Raw genomic sequence first — 17,418 nt, 5'->3', positions numbered from 1 at the left:
ACCCTCTTGACTATGCAGGGGGAGATGCAACTTTGCCAGATTGCTCCTAGGACCTCTATGAGAAGGAAGTGTGGAGGAGTTAAGGTTTCTGTCCTCACAAAATACAGCCTTGCTGGAACTAAGACATTGAATTATGTGCAGCATCAAAGCCCTTTTATACCTGGGGCTTATCATTATTCTTCAGGAATCTAAACAAATACTCTATGTCCCTAATCTCTTCTTTTAAAGGGTTATTTACAGATATTGGGACTCTTGATTGTTGAGCCAAGCTCAGCATCAATAAGAGTACATCCTCATCCAGGGGAAAAGGCAGATTTAGCATTTAGGCATTTCTGACTCACTCTCTGTCTCTGGTTATTGAACACCCTAGAGAGTTCATTTTCACATGTGCTTCTTGGATCTACAGAGGACACAAAACTGGGAAGTCCCTTTGAAATGCTAGTGGCAAAATCAAAACTTTTAGAATGGTTACAAGCATGAGCTAAAAATTAAAAGAAACTAACCAGATAAATATGAAGTCCTACCTTTAGCCTCCAGATAAGCATCAGACCAGGAAAGATGTGATCAGATTTGGTACATATGCTTTTATAAAACTCGCTTGTTAATGAAAAAGGTCAGACAAATGAGCCATTTATTTTTTTTAAGTTGCATTAGTAAGTGTCCTTATCAAAGTTGGTAATAATTGCTTTCCATATATTCTGTACAGGTGAGGCAATAGCTGTGGCACTTGGGTTAATTTTATATATCTCATTTCAAGGAGATATGAGCCAGCCATAGAACAAGAGGACTAGAATGGATGAAGGTCTCAAAGACATGTCTGTCATAATGAGAAAAATAATAGCAATATGCATGTACTGAAGCCCTATTGTGTGCTTCACTCTGTGGTAGACATTGTACTTGAAATGGCTGCAAAAAAAAAAAAATGGCTGCAAAATTGAACCTCTCCAAACTAAAAGGTCAAAAAGTTATGATCCCAGCTAAACTTTAAACTCCATGATGACAGGGGCTTTTGTACATAATTTTCAGATGGTAATGAAGATCCTAATCATAATCATGATAGCTGCTTACCAACGTGTGAAAAATAAATTATCAAGTGGCAAGGAGAAAAGATTATGTGTCTCCAGAAAGGAAATTAGATCAAATGGATTGAACTTATTGGGACTCAAATTAAAGCTCAAATATAAAAAAGGAAGTTTCTATCACTTATTGTTGCTCAGAAATGTTATAAGAAACCTTGTAAGGAGTCCCACCTGCTATCAAGTGCTCATTATGTACAGCTTCAGAGGTAACCAGCTGGTAAAGCTGGTATTGTTATTCCCATCCACACGAAGAAATCAGATACCAAGTACAAACTTGTCAAAGTTCACACAACTAGGAAATGAAAGATTAAGGCTTACTGACCTTAAATCTCATTTATTTTCACTAAGTTATATATTCCTGTCATTGGAAATGATCTTATATGGCCATTGTCTGCATGTCCATCTCTCAAGAGCATGTTTAAGAGATTTCCTGTGTGGGGTGAGGGTATGTCCTACCTATCTCCTTGTTCCCTCAAGCACTCAGCATAAAGCACTCAGCAAACTGAGCCTGTTTGTCAAGTAATAAACTCATAAGAATGAATGTTTAATGATCTGCCTCATAAAACTATAAAGTAACAGGAATATTGATATCCTTTTTAAATGAATCTAAAGAGATCAGTTTGAATCGAGGGAATGCTAAATGCTCTCAGTGCAGGACACTTGCTAATTCATCCCGAGTTTCATTAGGAAAGCACTTAATTGGCCTCCTGATATAATTATTTCTAGGCCAGTTCATTTACTTGCTACCCTAACTATTCTATTTCGAGGCATTTATGTAGCATTCTTACTGGTAAAGTTCAATATATCTCAAAATATAGCTCTGTGCCTTTATATCTGTTATGAACCATAAACATGGACTTAAAGAGAGCCAAATATTTAGAAGCAGAGAAGGACAGACATTTGCTGAAAGACACAGTCTAGAGATCAGCTCATTCAGAAAAGAGTAGGAGGTACTCTGGTGTGGATGTACTAAGAAGCCCATCTACAGGGCATTGTGAGACCAGCCTGAGCCCAGCAGAGGTTCTGGATAGAGAGTAATAGGAAGTATTACTGGGTAGGTAGCATGAAAAGAACACACAGAGGGGCTTGGATTGGGAGCAGAACATTTAGACTTGGTGAGCAGCAGAAACCATGCTGGATTCCTGAGGATAAGTGTAGAATGAGGAAAATAGTTCGAGAATATGGGGAACATGTTCCTCTATGTAGAGAGGAACTGGAAGCCACAGTATAAGAAAGAGTAGTGGTTGTTTTTAGAAAGGAGTCTCCTCTGAGGTTGACAGGAAGGTTTGCAGGGTGGACACTAGCAATACTAAAGAATACACAGCACGAACTATGTGCCAGGCAGGGTTCTCTGTGCTTAAGTGTAGTCATACATTTGCCTTATAATTCTGTGAAATAAGTAGTAGTAGTAGGTTAATCATCCCCAACTTCCAAATGAGAAACTGAGGTTTCTAAATGCAGTTGACCTGGGCACCTGGGTGGCTCAGTCCGTTAACTGTCTGCCTTTGGCTCAAGTCATGATCTTGGGGTCTTACATCTACTCCCTCCACCCCCACATCCCCAGACCACCCTCCACACTGTGCCCAGTGGGGAGCCTGCTTCTTCTTCTCCCTCTGCCCCTCCCCCCGCTCCTGTTTGCACTCCATCTCTCTCTCTCTCAAATTAATAATCTTATAAATTAAAAAAAATAATAAAAGTAGTCGACCTAAAGTCACACAGAAAAGATGCCCCACCCCCACATTCAGCAAGTGCTCACCTCACAGCCATATTCTGATGACCAGTCACAGTGTATTTAAAATGGTTCTGATAATACTGTTATCATCTTACTGTTTAAAGTCACAGCTTGAGCAGATTGTTCTCAGAAGTGGCAGACACCACAGGGCTGAGGTCATGTTCCTCGGCCCACGAACATGGTCGACAAACAACGTGTTGGATATGTGTGCTCTCTTCCCCTAGATCCTGAGGGATACAAGGCAGACTTTTTCAAGTCTTCAAGTTCTTTTTTTTTTTTTTCAAGTCTTCAAGTTCTATTTGTATTCTAATAAAAATAAAAATCGAATTAAGTGAATGGGTTATAATATCTATAGTTGTTTTCTTTATAAATATTATAAATCCCTTTCCAAACACATGGCATACCATATGTGTACGTTTCTCCCCCCACAGGGGCTCAAGATCTGGATCGTATCCGACTCTCCACCTACAGAACAGCATGCAAGCTTAGGTTTGTTCAGAAGAAATGCAACTGTAAGTATGCCAGTTGTTTGGACTAATTACCCTCATGAATCCTATAGTTACGTTTGTTACTTTGTTTATTAAAACTGGTGTTCTTGTAAGTGTTGATAAAACTATGTTTACACAACAATAAAAAGAGTATGGTGATGCACAAATGGTAGAGAGACTGTTCGTAAGTAATTCAGAAGGTTTCATTGCTCTTAGCTGCTGAAGTATTGAAATGGATGAGCTTCTGGCTGTGTATGAAGTCCTGTCCTTGGGATGGTTTAAATCTGGATGGATATTTTTCTTCTATTCTCTAGCTTTGGTATTGTCCATGTAGTCGCCCTCTTTAGCTCCTGTGGAACTGTTTTGTACCTACTTCTTTACTAGTCTACCCTAGTGCCATCCACCAGCTTTACTCTCTGAGACACACACACACACACACACACACACACACACACAATTTTAACTTGGTTTTTCTTTTTTCTTTGTAAATAATGTACATACTATCGATTTTTTATTAAAATAAATATGCTTTGATGTGCTAGCATAACTGCTCTAGCTTCTTGTCTATAGTTCTATGTGGCTTCAGATTTAGTACCTATGAACAGATGTACAGGACATTTATTACACCTTTTACCAAAAGGAGTTACCATTGTAGTACTTTTATGTAAAACTTGTCTTCCCCCTTGCCCCAACTTTTTTTCTTTTTCATTTTCTTTCTTTCGTTCTTTCTTTCTTTCTTTTCTTTTCTTTCTTTCTTTCTTCTTTCTTTCTTTCTTTCTTTCTTTTTCCTTTCCTTTTCTTTTTTTTGTAAATAAATAAAGCTTGTTTTTTACTTAAGGAAAAAAATGGTTTCCATGAATTTTATAAAAACATTAAATATTAAGTCCTCTTTATAATTGTGATTCCTTTACAAGTATAGGAAAATGTTAACAAGCTCCAGGAAAGCACAGAAGTTTCTTTCTGAAGCTATAAAATTAGCCCTTTGTATCAGAGTATTAACTACATTTGCCTATATCAGACCACAGCAAGAAAAGAAACAATAATACTTGAAGAAACAAAGGGACTTGTTTCAACTTTTTCCCAAATTTTAGAATGTTAGCAGCTACTAGATCACTAATCACAGCGAGCCGTTTGCATCGTCTGGTGAATTGCTTCTCCCTTCATATCTCCACATCCATTTTCTGGAGAAATTGCCTCATAGTTCATGTATATGAACTTATTACTCTTTTCTTTTTGAGCACTGATTCCTATAAAAATTAATAACTGTTCTCATTTTCTAATTAGTATTGGATGGATTAGAAAAAATGAAAACCATAATGTTCTCCTGAGTACATACACATAGTTTTTGAATAAGTGGCATAGGGCTTAGACATGGTGAATGTAGAAACCAGCCATTTCCACACCTCTACCCTCCTGGAATCTCCAGCAAATGTTTCTTAGGGTGCTGGGCAGGCCAGCCCCAGACTCCCCAAATCATGACTATGGGGATGGGCAGGCTGTGTGTATCTAGTCGTCAAGTTGCTCATCTACAGCTTATGCCTCAGCTTTGGTGGCTAGAAATGAGGCTCAAGTTTGGGGCAGGTTGAGAAGGGAATAAAAAGTTTCACCAGGTATCAAAGACTCCTTATGGGACACTAAACCCATCAAAAAAAAAAAAAAAAAAAAAAAAAAAGATGGGGAGGTAATGCAAAGAGCACTAAAGACATGGGAAGAAATTTGTGGATGTACTTACAGCCCTGGGCATTGAGGCATCTATAAAAGGTCTTTGGAGGGCTGTGGTTAAAGGACAAGGAAGAGGCTCCCAACGAAGGAAGGCTTTCCCCCACCATGCCCCTCAATTCCAACTACCTGTATTTAAACAAAAGAAAAAAATCTCCTTGTTTCCAACAATGAAAAAGTGATAGGATCCTCCTACTTTCTTTCCTCATCACCACTCAATGGGCCTTGGAATGGAAGGGAGGGGAGAAGGAGCACAGATGTGAGCTCTGACCCCATAGAGCTTAGCCAAGCAGAGCTTCCTCGGGTCCTTCCAGCTGAGATAGGGAATTGCAAAAAAAAAAAAAAAAAAAAAGTTACAAACTGATAGGGTTGAACTAAAGAGCAAACAAACAATAAAGAAAAGGAAAGATGGGAAGGAGGGAGAGAGGGAAGAAAAGAAGAGTGAATGATTTGGCAACCACCCCTGCAGCCAACATTACAAAGGCCCTAACTAGCTAGATCCAGCAACCCTAGGGCCACAGGGCATTCTCCTACTCACAGTAATGGCCCTTTCTCATTCTTGGGCATCTCCTTTTCTCTTCCTGTTCTTTTCTGCTCCTCATCCTTATCTTACATCCAGAATCATGTTGTAGTCACACTGACCTCCTTGGAAAGCAGTGGGGAAAACAGTGCTAGTCCATCCCTTGTAGAAAATAGAACTTTCATACTTGTCTAATTGGCCTCAGTGCATCCATTCACTCACCTTTTAATTTAGAAAGCTTATAATGAGCTCCTACTGTGTGTTTGACACAGTGTTTAAGTGCCTGGGATAGAGCAATGTGAATAAGATAAGATTTCTGCCTTAAAGTTGCCCAAAGTCTTAGCTTAGACTAGATAGAATTTTAAACAGACTCATAACACAGTGTGGAAGAGTAATGGTAGGAATATCTGCATAGTGTTTTGGGAGCATAAGGAGGCAGTCCCCTACCTGGGCGTGAGGGCCAGTAAGAGGAGTTTCCTAGAGAGGAAGACATCTAGCCTGATTCTTAGAGAATTAGGGGACATAACACCAGAAGAATGCCCTACAAACTTCATCTATTTTAGGATGAGGAAAATCGCTTCTCAGCCTTTTTGGCTAAGTTCATGTGGAAGATGAGGAAAATATGACATTCTCTACAAACTATGTGAAAGTAAGCCTTAAGGAAGAGAAGTGAGCAAGATTTGAATGCTCTGCTAAAATTAAGTTGCTTTTTAAAATTGTTTCTACCTTGAGCAGAAGCGTTAAATCCAAGTATGGTTATGTGTTTGCTGAGTGTTCCTTCCTGTCAACAAATATAACAGTGGTGATGTTAAGGAGCTTGCAAAATGCTAACACAGCTGAATCTATTCTATCTTAAAAGTTAGAGCCTTCTTTTTTTTTTTTTTTCTTTTAAGATAACCAGGACACTTGTGTTTATGTGACATAATATTAGTCAACATTGAATGTATACCCCTATATTCGAGGAAGGACATTTTTGTCTGCAATACAACCTAATCCACCATAAATTGTGGTACCTTATAATGGAGTTTTACTCCACAATAAAGAAATAAGAAAAAAAATCCACATAGTGTATTTGCAAGCACATTGCTTTATTGGAAATTCTTATAGAACGTTTACTTTATAGAAATCGATGGGCCTTAATGGAGAACAGGTTATTTTTAGGTCCAGATCTTATTTACAGGTAAAACTGATTTTGTGTACTAACAAAACTAAGCTTAAAAACTACAGAGTGGGGGGTGGAGTGGGGCATAAAAACTGACACTTGTAAAGTCATCACCTTTGTTATCTAGATATAGCATGGAGTATATAGACTTTTAAAAGATTAGGTTTTTATCTGAATTCAGACATCATGAGTGTTATTTAATTCCCTGTATTTCTGTCCCCACAGCTCTTGCCTAGTCTCCTTAGTTTTCCATATAGAGAACTGATTCCTATCACCAGCACTCATGTTCATTCCCTCCAATGCAATTTCTGATGGATACTGAGAATATATTCCCAGGGTCTAAAAAGACTACATAGAAGAGGCTAGAAAACTGTGGCCTGTGCACAAAATACAGCCCAGGACCTACTTTTGTATAGACTGTGAAATGAGAGCTTTTATAGATGAGTATTTGTAATGATTTTAAAATAGGAAACAATACTTATAATCCAAGTTAAGCAAAATGTTATCCTTCCCCCAAAAAAGTTCTAGTCTTTTCATTGGTAGACAAGCATCGAAAAAAAAAATTCCCTCCATTATTATATTTTTAATTTCATCAGTAAAAATGTTTTGTAAGTTTGTTTTCTCTCTATATATATTTTTTTTAAAGGTTTTATTTATTTATTCATGAGAGACACAGAAAGAGAGAGAGAGAGAGGCAGAGACACGGGCAGAGAGAGAAGCAGGCTCCATGCAGGGAGCCCATTGTAGGACTTGATCCCGGGTCTCCAGGATCATGCCCTGGGCCTAAGGCAGGCGCTAAACCGCTGAGCCACCCGGGCTGCCCCATTTTCTCTCTTATTATATATATGCCAACATATCTACATAATATTACTACATAATCTGGTAGTGCCCCACGGTCCACACACAAAAAAGACATTTACCAACTTCTGTTACAAAAGAAAAATTGTGAGAAACCATCTTTTCTTTTTTTCAAGCAAAAAAGTCTTTATTCCTTTGATTTTTCTCCATGGGATCTATTTTTCAAGTCAACGTCTTCCGCCCTTACCATTCATTTTTGTACCCTGTCATACCCTGCCCACCAGCATCCACCATGCCATGAGCACATTCCTAATGGAACAAAAGAATGGATGCCCTTAAAAATTAGGGGACACAAAGTTGGCAATTTTATTTTCTAGGAGGACATATTCCAAACACTGTGTGCTTTCTAATCAACAGTGTTCTCTTTAGCTTCTAGGTTTCCTGAGAATGTCCCAAAAAATAAATACCCTATATGCCATCTATAAGTGAATGGAAATATCTCACCCTTTGTTTTAAATAAATAACTATTTTCTGCCAGAACAGTATTTCCTCGGTCCATACTGACATGGTTAATAATCCAGATACCCTGTAATGTCAGCAGATCTTTTTTTCAGAAATTACTTTGGAGTCAATGGAATGCAGCCTTAAGTTCATGAACAATAAAAGGGAGCAAGAGAAATAAATCAGAAATCCCAAATCTCTCCTGTTTAATAAAGGGAATGAAAGTAAGGAGGCACCTTCCTTTTGCTCTTCTGGTCACAGCCTGAATTTTTTTTTTCTGTCACTCACATCAACTAAAATTTAGTTAAAATTTGGCTTAAAAAGAAAGGAGGAGGAAAGGTATATATTTGTATCTGAGCTCTCAGAGTTTCTCAAATACCCCTCTAATAAAAGAAATGTAACTATTCCTCATCCTGTTGTAATTTAAAGCTAGAACACATACTTTTGCCTTTAATAGCTCTAAACTTCTTTCAGGGTTTCTACAACCAAAATAAAATCCAGACACCTTTTTACCTAATGGCTTCTCTGTCACTGTGAAATTAACCCATGTGAGTGCTAGATATGTAGTGAGTCCAGAATGAATAATCTTTTATGAGTGAATGAATAGGCTCCACTAGATTCATTTTTCACCAGCCAAGCAATTAGTCTTGGCTTTGGGAGTGGCCTTTAGATTTTTTTCTTTTAAGATTTTATTTATTTATGTTGAGAGAGAGAAAATGAGTGCGAGCAGAGGAAAGCAGCAAGGGACAGAGAGAAGCAGCCTCCCCGCTGAGCAAGGGAGACCCAAACGGTGTTAGATCCCAGGACCCTAAGATCATGACCTGAGTCGAAGGCAGACACTCAACTGACTGAGCCACCCAGGTGCCCCTAGATACGAGTTTTTAGAAATAAATACTAATATCCCGTTCAATTTTGTTTGAGTTGGTGTACCAGCATTTTCCTTCCTCCTCTCTGCCATATTTTCCAGTATATGGCTCTGTGGCTGCCTGTATCAGTTTCCTATCATTACATAACAAATTGTCCCACACTTAGTGACTTAAAACAACTCACATTTACTATCTTACAGTTTCTGGAGGTCAGAAATCAAACAGAGCGTGACTGGATTCTCAGCCTAGGGTCTCCTAGGGTCTGTGGGTCTCATCTGGGGCTCAGGGTTCCCCTCTGCATGAAATGGCTGTTGGCAGAATTCATTTTCTTATGGTTGAAGGGTGAAGGTCTCCATTCCTGGCTGGCAGTCAGCTGGGTACTACTCCCATTTCCTACGAGCCACCTGCATTCCTTGCCACAAGGCCCCGTAGATGTTTGCTATTCCCTCCACACCAGGCAGAGTGAGTCCCTCTGACTTCCTCCTCCTCTGTGATCAACCAGAGAAAACTCTCCACTTTTTAAAGACGTACATGATTAGGTCAGGCTTACCCAGAAAATCTCCCTGTCTTAAGGTCAACTGATTTGAGACCTTAATTACATCTGCAAAATCCCTTGACAGCAGTACCTGAGTTAGTGTTTGATTAAAAAATGGAGAAGGTATGTGAACACTGCAGGCCAGGAATCCTGCGACCAGGGCTGGGGAGGGGCGGGGATGGGGGGGCGGTTGTAAAGAGGAAGAAGGAATCTTAGCACGCTGCCTACCACACTGCCCAGCATCATGGACTTTTCTGCTTTCCAGATAATGACATGTGGAGCCTTGGGTGAAAAAATAAAGTTGAAATTTAAAAACTCAGGCAACAGGATCAGATCTCCAAAAAAGAGATATGTCTGAAGGAGGGAGATAGAACTCTTTCCTGTCAAGGAGTCAGAAGGAAGACCAGGAATGTTCAGTTAGGGAAATAAGTGGCAGATGGCAAAGCCTTGGAGCATAATTATCTGTGCTCCAAGTGATTTTGATATGCATTTTCATTCCCAATGTTGAATCATTCTAGACACTTGTTTAGAATAAAGAGAAAGACATTGCACTAGAATGCAACATTCCTAAAAACTCCCTGTGGGGAAGTTGGTGGTGGCAGCAGAGCATAAACCCATTCGAGATGCCTGTGCAATATGGCAGTGGAAACACTGCTCCTCTCTGGACACTCTGGGCCTATGGCAAAACTGTTTCCCCTTAATCAGAGCACACTTCTGGTAGAACAAAGCTACGCTTTTAAGGTTCTGGTGCTTGTGATATGAATTTAATTAAAGTGGCTTCTTCCCTTTAATTGCATCCATTCTTAAGATCTTAAACATTCATAGCTTTGTTTTCTTGTTAGTATTTTTATTTTTAGATAATACTGGGAACTCCGTCTTCTCAGTCTGCCACCACTACACAACCTACAAACTAAACCAGTGCCTGTAGTCTTGCTAGGTGTCTGGAGGGAACAGCCATCAGCTTCCTTCCCTTCCTCTGGCTTCTGAATTATACCAGGAAGCTGAGGCAACCGAACACTCACAGTTTAGGAAAGAACCTTATGTTTAAATGCCCCAGCCTGTTGGGAAAGAGTAGGGGATACAGACAAAAGCTTTTCAAGCTTCTCAGTGCCATCCAGCAAGTAACATTCAATGGCCATCCCTTAAGGTCTCATATCAGTGACCTTCCTTCCTGGGAACCTGCTGGATCAGCCCAGAGCCTGTGAGCTGAGCAATGAAGGTACTCCCAGAGGGTGCTGTCCTACAGCCTGGCTCCTAGCATCTTAGGGCTCTGGCAAACAGTAAAAAGAAACTGATACAGGAGGACAGGGATGGAAGAATCACCACTCCCTCATAACCACAACTATGATCCATGAGCACTAAATCAAGGTGACTTTGTTGACATTTTGTTGATGTCACCAGCAGCCACTCATTTATTTTTTCATTCAGCAAACATGAACTGAGGTTTGCCGCACGTCAAGCATTATTCTAGACCATGGGGGGAAAGTATGATAGTATTCCTTAGTGTACAAATTTAATATTAGAATAACTTCAAGTTTAGAATCTAATGATATGTTCTATTTATTACAATGCTTCTGGTTTTGTGAATATCAAATAGTGTATACACTCTAAAACTTTGCCAAATCAGCTTATGTCTAGCCTGAGCAAACGATCGTTTTATTAAGAAAAGATAAGTTATAAGTATGACAGTTAAAGAAACCAAGTATATCTGTAGCTACTGAAATAAATTGTCTAGCTATTTTTAATCATTCATGGTGTTGGGCTAGGACTCCTGCTTTATCTCCTTTTTTATCAGGACTTGTAAAGTTCTGTTTGTTCCAGGTGAGAAGAGCATAACCTAAGAGATGTTAAATGGCTTTCCTGAATAAACACCAGATCAAATCATATAACTGAGAACTCAACTTCTAACTCCCAAATATTAACCAAATGCCATGGTAAACAGAGAGCCTGTCCTGCGATGTCTGTCAAACACATGGACCACTGAGCCTGCTAAAAAGCTAGTGATGCATCAGCCCTGAGTAGCTTAGTTTCCAAAAATAATAAACTTCAATGTAAGATCAAGTATGATGCATTTTAATTTCCAAATTCAACGTTGCTGAATGCAACAGTGATACTATATTGTGGAGAAGAGTAACGTTGAGGAAAAGTTATTTGACGACACAGATTCAGAATCTGATTTGAATGTGGTCCTAATCATCATTTATTTCTTATTTATTATTCTGAAAGTGTTCAACCAGCGATAGACAGGGACTTGGTTAGAATCAGTGCTTGAGCCCATGCTTCCCAGAAAGCAGACTCCACAAAAAAGGCTTTTATGGAAGATGCTCTTTTGCTGTTCCCAAGCAGAAGAACAAGGGAGAAAAGCCAACAGATGATGCAGGAGCCTTCTGAAAGCCTCCAGAACTGTCCACCCAGGAGACACAAGGAGGAGTCCTAATTGACTGCCCTGTCCTGCATTAGTCAAGAGTGGCCTCCAAGCATGAATAACCCCCACACTATTTGGTTGCATGTGTATGGGTGCTAGGCAGGTCAGATATTAGTACTGAGGCATCGGAGGTATAGAGCAAGAGCCTGAAGCCAAGTGCTGTCTGGTTGCAGCCACACCAAGCCGGTCAAAGTCTACACCATGATGGTCATTCCTGCAGGGGCTGGAGAAAGAGGTGGAGCCAAGATTTTGAACAGGTAGAAAAGAGGATCTGAAACATTGCGTCCTTTATACCTTGATTTTCTGTGTTGAATATTTCCTCATCGGTGTTCTCTACTTCCTTCTAAAGATTTTTTTTAAAGATACATTTCTCATATTCTTAATGTCATTTAAGATAGCTGAAGATAATCTGTACTGCTGATTAGCCTTCTAGAGATCACTTCACCCCAAACGCTAACCTATCTCCCAATTTTCCATGAAGTAGGAAACTGAGTCATAACTATTTTCTGAATGGGTGAATGAAATGTATTTTCAATTTCTATCCCAATTTTACTCTTGTTGTGCAAAGGCAATTATGTACATAAATGACAAAGGTGAGTGCAGAAAAAAGTGACACTTCCTCACCAACTGCTGCTTACCTATTCTTCAGTGTCCCAGTGTACTTTGTCTGCTGGTGTTCATCCTGGCCAGATTGGCACATGATGCAGGGTCACTGAAAGAGACAGCTGTCAAGGAAAGGGAGAAGGCAGCTCCTCATGGTTGCCAGCCCCGTGAACGCTCCTTCTCTTGAAATGTCGCCTCCGGCATCTAGGATTCTGGCCATCTGCTCAAGTCATAGTGTGTAAGGAATAATGAAAGTACTGTGGGAAGCCACGCTAAATGAGTCTCATTGAGCTTTCCTGAAACACTGAGGTGAAGGGAAAGCTTCTAGAGATAATATGTAGTGTCTGGCAAACAGTAGGCCCTCTACCCTCTTCCATTCACCAGGCGCTGGTGAGCACCCACTTTGAACAAGGCATATGCAAATAGCTATGAGGAATACAAAGCTGAATGAGACCTAGTACATATCTTCAAGTTAAGTATAATTTAGTGCTATGGTTCAACTTTTCTCCTCATGCGTCTTTGGGAGAAAGTCAGAGATCCTTTCCCTCCAAACACACATGACACTAACCATAAAATGGAGATCACCATTTCAGAGACTCTCCTCTCTTCTGAAGCTCAGTCAAGGGCTTATCAAAAAAGTGGAGGGAACAACTTGTCCATTAGTCACTATGAGAAATGTGGAGTGTCGTAAATTATCTGATAGATGAAGTTGTCTGGGAGCAACAAATGGAAGAGCGTAATTCCACATGAAGGTCAGTGCAAGAAAGCCAACCCCATATTCTGGAATTATAAGAAGCCCAGTGTGGCTGGAGCATAAGATTCTTGGGAAAAGCTGAAGGTGAGTAGGAGATGAGGTTAAAGATTGGGAGATTGGAGGGGCACCTGAGGGGCTCAGTCAGTTAAGCATCTGACTCTTGGTCCTGGTCTCAGCTCAGGTCATGATCATGGGTTGTGAGATCAAGGCCCCTCCCCTCTCTTTCAAGCCCCAACTATGGCTATGTGCTTGGCCAGGGGCAGGATGGGGGGTAGTCTGCTTGAAGATTGTCTCCTTTTGCCCCTCCCTCTACTTGTGCTCACCCTCCTGCTCTCTCTTTCTCTCTGTCAAATAAAAAAATAATCTGTAAAAAAAAAAAAAAAAAGATTGGAAGACTGAAGTTCAAACACTGGTTTTCAAGCTTAGAACTTGGGTTTTACTGAATAGATAATGGAGAATGTCATGGCCAGAGCTGGGATTCACACCGGTTCTTAGGACAGATGGAAGAGGGCAGAAACTGGAGATGAGTAAGAAGGCTTACTGTGAAAATCTAAGTAGAAGTCAGTAGATGCCCAAACTAAGGTACTAGAATGTAGAGAATGCTAAAGGCACATTGAAGAAACATATACCAACTGTCTAGTGAAGGCAAAATGACAACCCAGAGCAGAGACAAGATACTAGATCCTCTTGCTTCTGAAGCTATCAAATATATTCCGAGCAAAGTTAAACACTGACAGTGAGAAATTAGTTATTGTTCAGATCTTTCTTTTCATTTACCTTCTCTTATTATTTTTACAATCATTGGTACAATACTTTGGAAAATAATGGGCTTAATAAATGCTTGTTCAATTGAATTTAGTTAAATTTAATTTATAGTATGACAGCTATTGAGCCAACAACCATTATACCTCATTATGAATAATGATGCTGGTCTACAAACACAATTTGAGGAAAACTGAATACTTTTTCCTTATGGGCAATAGACGTACTGCCAGGGCCTTTGAGGGTTGGCACTATATCCTATTTGATTTTATATCAAAAATATGTTGTAGACTTTTTCCCAAAGCTCTATTCCATCATGCAACTTACCCAGGAAATTAAAGTGAAACTAAAATGTCATCTTTGTAAGCTATGATGCTTCTCTCCAAGGGTCCTTAGCACCGAGAACTGTCTTAATGATAAAGGTATATATACTGTGGGAGCAAGGAAGTGTTGACTCTGGAAGCATAAACTAATTTGGTGAGCTACTCAGATATTGTTTCGATTCATATTTTAGAAATAGATAGCTCATGGCTCATGAATGGAAGTAAAATACAAAAATTGCATTTTTATCAACATTTTCTTTCCCAACTCAGTGTTTGGTCAATGTGGCTCCTATCTTCAGTTGTAACCACATCAAAATGCATGTATTGACCCTAGCAAATCATATCACTTAACTGAATTTCTCTTCCTTAAGAGCTTCTTAAACACTGTTTTATCATGAGCAAAGGCCTAAATTATGGCATAAAAATAAATTATTTATTTGAGAAAATCTTAACAACTGGCTAACTTCACATGTCTTTCTTGACCACAGTGCTTGTTCCTAGGATTCTTATGATACCTTTTAAATAAATTCCTGTAGCTCAAATGAGCATCAATTTTCTGTTCTTCCTGTCTCTCTTCTGTTTACATTAAGCTCCATAGCTGTGGTTCTCAAATATCCTTACTTTAAAAATCACCTCAGGAGCAGCAGAAACCTGGGGATGCCCTGGCCAGACTCCAGACCTGTGGAATCAGAGGCCACAGTTTGAGACCCACTCACGGCTCCAAAGATAGCTTCTGATTTTCACCACCCAATCGGTTGGCTGTAAACAGGGATGGAATTAGTTCACATGGCATTTTGAAAATGAAACAGGTGTTAAACTTGATGGGATGCAAATTCTCCATCTCTCTATTTGCTTACTGAAAAATTGGAGAATTGTCAAATAATAGGCAATAAGAAAGGTTACAAAGTTACAGACCCTGATTTCCAGTACACCCAGCATGCAAACTTTGCTAGCCCCATCAGGTCAATAGAAGACCTGATTGGCTCCTTCTTCATTCACTGCTCTCTGCTACCAGTCATAGATTATCATCTTCCCAGAATATCCTCCCCCAACTCATCTTTATGTACTGAGATCCTACTGATTCAGCAGCCAACTTGAGCCCTACTTCCTCCTCCTCTGAACCTTTCCAAAGTTTCCGGCCTGCAATAGCATCCCTGTATTTTCAGCTCCAGTAGTTTTGGGCTTTTTTTTTTTTTCTATTGCTCTATGGATATGGGCTTTTGATGACATAGTGTCTCATTCTGATCTTCAGCTAGGCCATCTGAATGTCTTCCCCACAGGAATTACAACCTCTTTCCTGGCCAGGCTCTCGTCTTTAGTCTAATCTCTTCTAACATCAAGCATCATGTATTGTAGAATCTTTAAAATTATTAGCTGAATTTCATTTCTTTTGAAAATCTGATGGAATTTCATTTCTTGCTTCCTTTCCCAGCTCTGTATGTATAAGCATATGGCAGTTTTCTTCTGTATGTTAATACCTATACGTGTAATACACATATGGTAAGTTAGTGACATATTGAAATACTCTTTTTTTTCTCATGAGCTGAGGTTCTCTGAATTTTGAGTAAGTATTTGATCTGAAAGTGAGCTAAAATATTCATTGCTGTGATGCAGTCTCTGATAGATTTATAACATTGTCACTCCAGTTAAGAGGGGGAAAAAAACCCTGAAATTATAAAAGAAAGCTTGTATTATGGGAGAAACATCTTTATCACTGACAGAGTAGAGCAAAGAATTGAAAGAATTAGGGGGCTATAGTTTTACCTAAATATGACTAAATTTTAATGCCTGTTTTCTCTCAAAAATAAGAATAATGCCTAAAATATATATAGTGCTTCTAAGTTTATTGTTTTCCATGTAATTTTTGTCATTCCCTAGAACACCTCTACGAAAGGAAAGCTGGATATTATTATCCCTATTGTACAAATGAAGAAATACCTGAATCCGAGGCTATGGTCTCTAAGCCCATTTCCCATTTTTCTCTGTAAGAGAAACTAGATTGTTTCTGCATACTCCATGCATGTGTTTGCTAGATCCCACTGGTCTCCACCACCTGTGAGTTTTGTGTGCGCAAGGACCTACCTGTATTGTTTACACTAATTCTAGAACCCAGAAGAGTACTGTAACATAATAAGGGCTGAATAAATACTTCTTTTATGAATAAAGATGTTAGCCTCTGGAATGGAAGGCTAAGAAAGGCTACTTAGTGGGTTGGCAAGGTAATGAGTTTGAAGAGGAACCTGGAATTGTTCCTGAAACTCACATGGAAATATGTGCTCCCCCCACCTCCTCCCTACCCATGCAGCAGTCTGACCCACATGGGAAGCTCCTTGAAGGCATGATTGCTTAAAGTCTTCTTTGGTATTTAAAATCCTTCATGAAACTTTGCATTTGAGAGCTGTCATAGGAAAAAGACAATGCTTCTACGTGTGTTCATCTTTTAGTGTTAAGGGCATCAGAACTTTATTGGAAAACTAAAAGAATGAATCTCCATTAATGACTTTCCTATAAACCTACAAACATATCTTAATAATCCTCTATGTGAGTGAACACAATTTGACACTTTAAGCCTGCAGTATAGACTAATCAGCAATACCACCTACACTTGGTTCTCATACTCTACGACTGGTCACAATGGGAGATTCATGCTGGAAGTTTTCTTGAAAGTCAAGGAACTTAGATCTAGGGAGGAAAGATTTGGATGAGTTTTCAGGAGAAACAACGTATCTCCTTTGCAATGGGATGTGATGAGGAAGCCAACATCAGAATTCTTCCTGCTTTTACTGCATGTTTCAGAGATTAGAAAACTAGTCCTAACAAGCCTCAGACAACAGTCACCATCACTGTAAGCATGGATGGCCAGAGTAGATGAGGGTTGAGAGAGTGTATGTGTGAATATGCACACACGTACACACCCCATCTACATGCTAGAGTAGATATATGTATTCCCAGTGTTGTATCAAGTGATGATGTTCAGTTCCAAACCTAACTGCAATTTACTTTGCTCCCAGTCAAGAGAGCACATCGTGATGCAATGAGTGACCTTCTTACAGAGAGATAAATCACAAGCCCTCTAAAACAATATGTATATATATAATTATATAAATCATTCTTAAACTGAATAACTTAATTGATAATTACCAGCTTCTTA

The 17,418-nt window shown here is 39.4% G+C and overlaps 1 protein-coding gene across 33 annotated transcripts in view; it reads left to right on the top strand.

Annotated features, from left to right (window-relative positions):
- The window catches only part of DTNA (dystrobrevin alpha), a 351,511-nt gene that overhangs the window by 235,057 nt on the left and 99,036 nt on the right, over nucleotides 1–17,418 (top strand). For all 33 annotated transcript variants that reach the window (XM_038543520.1, XM_038543523.1, XM_038543521.1 and 30 more), the window contains one exon: nucleotides 3,243–3,323. In XM_038543520.1, the coding sequence (XP_038399448.1) occupies nucleotides 3,243–3,323 (81 nt within the window). The remainder of the gene's footprint in view (nucleotides 1–3,242; nucleotides 3,324–17,418) is intronic.

The sequence above is a fragment of the Canis lupus genome, chromosome 7 (assembly GCF_011100685.1).
Source record: "Canis lupus familiaris isolate Mischka breed German Shepherd chromosome 7, alternate assembly UU_Cfam_GSD_1.0, whole genome shotgun sequence".
Classification (NCBI taxonomy): domain Eukaryota; kingdom Metazoa; phylum Chordata; class Mammalia; order Carnivora; family Canidae; genus Canis; species Canis lupus.
This window is presented reverse-complemented; position numbering and strand designations above follow the sequence as displayed.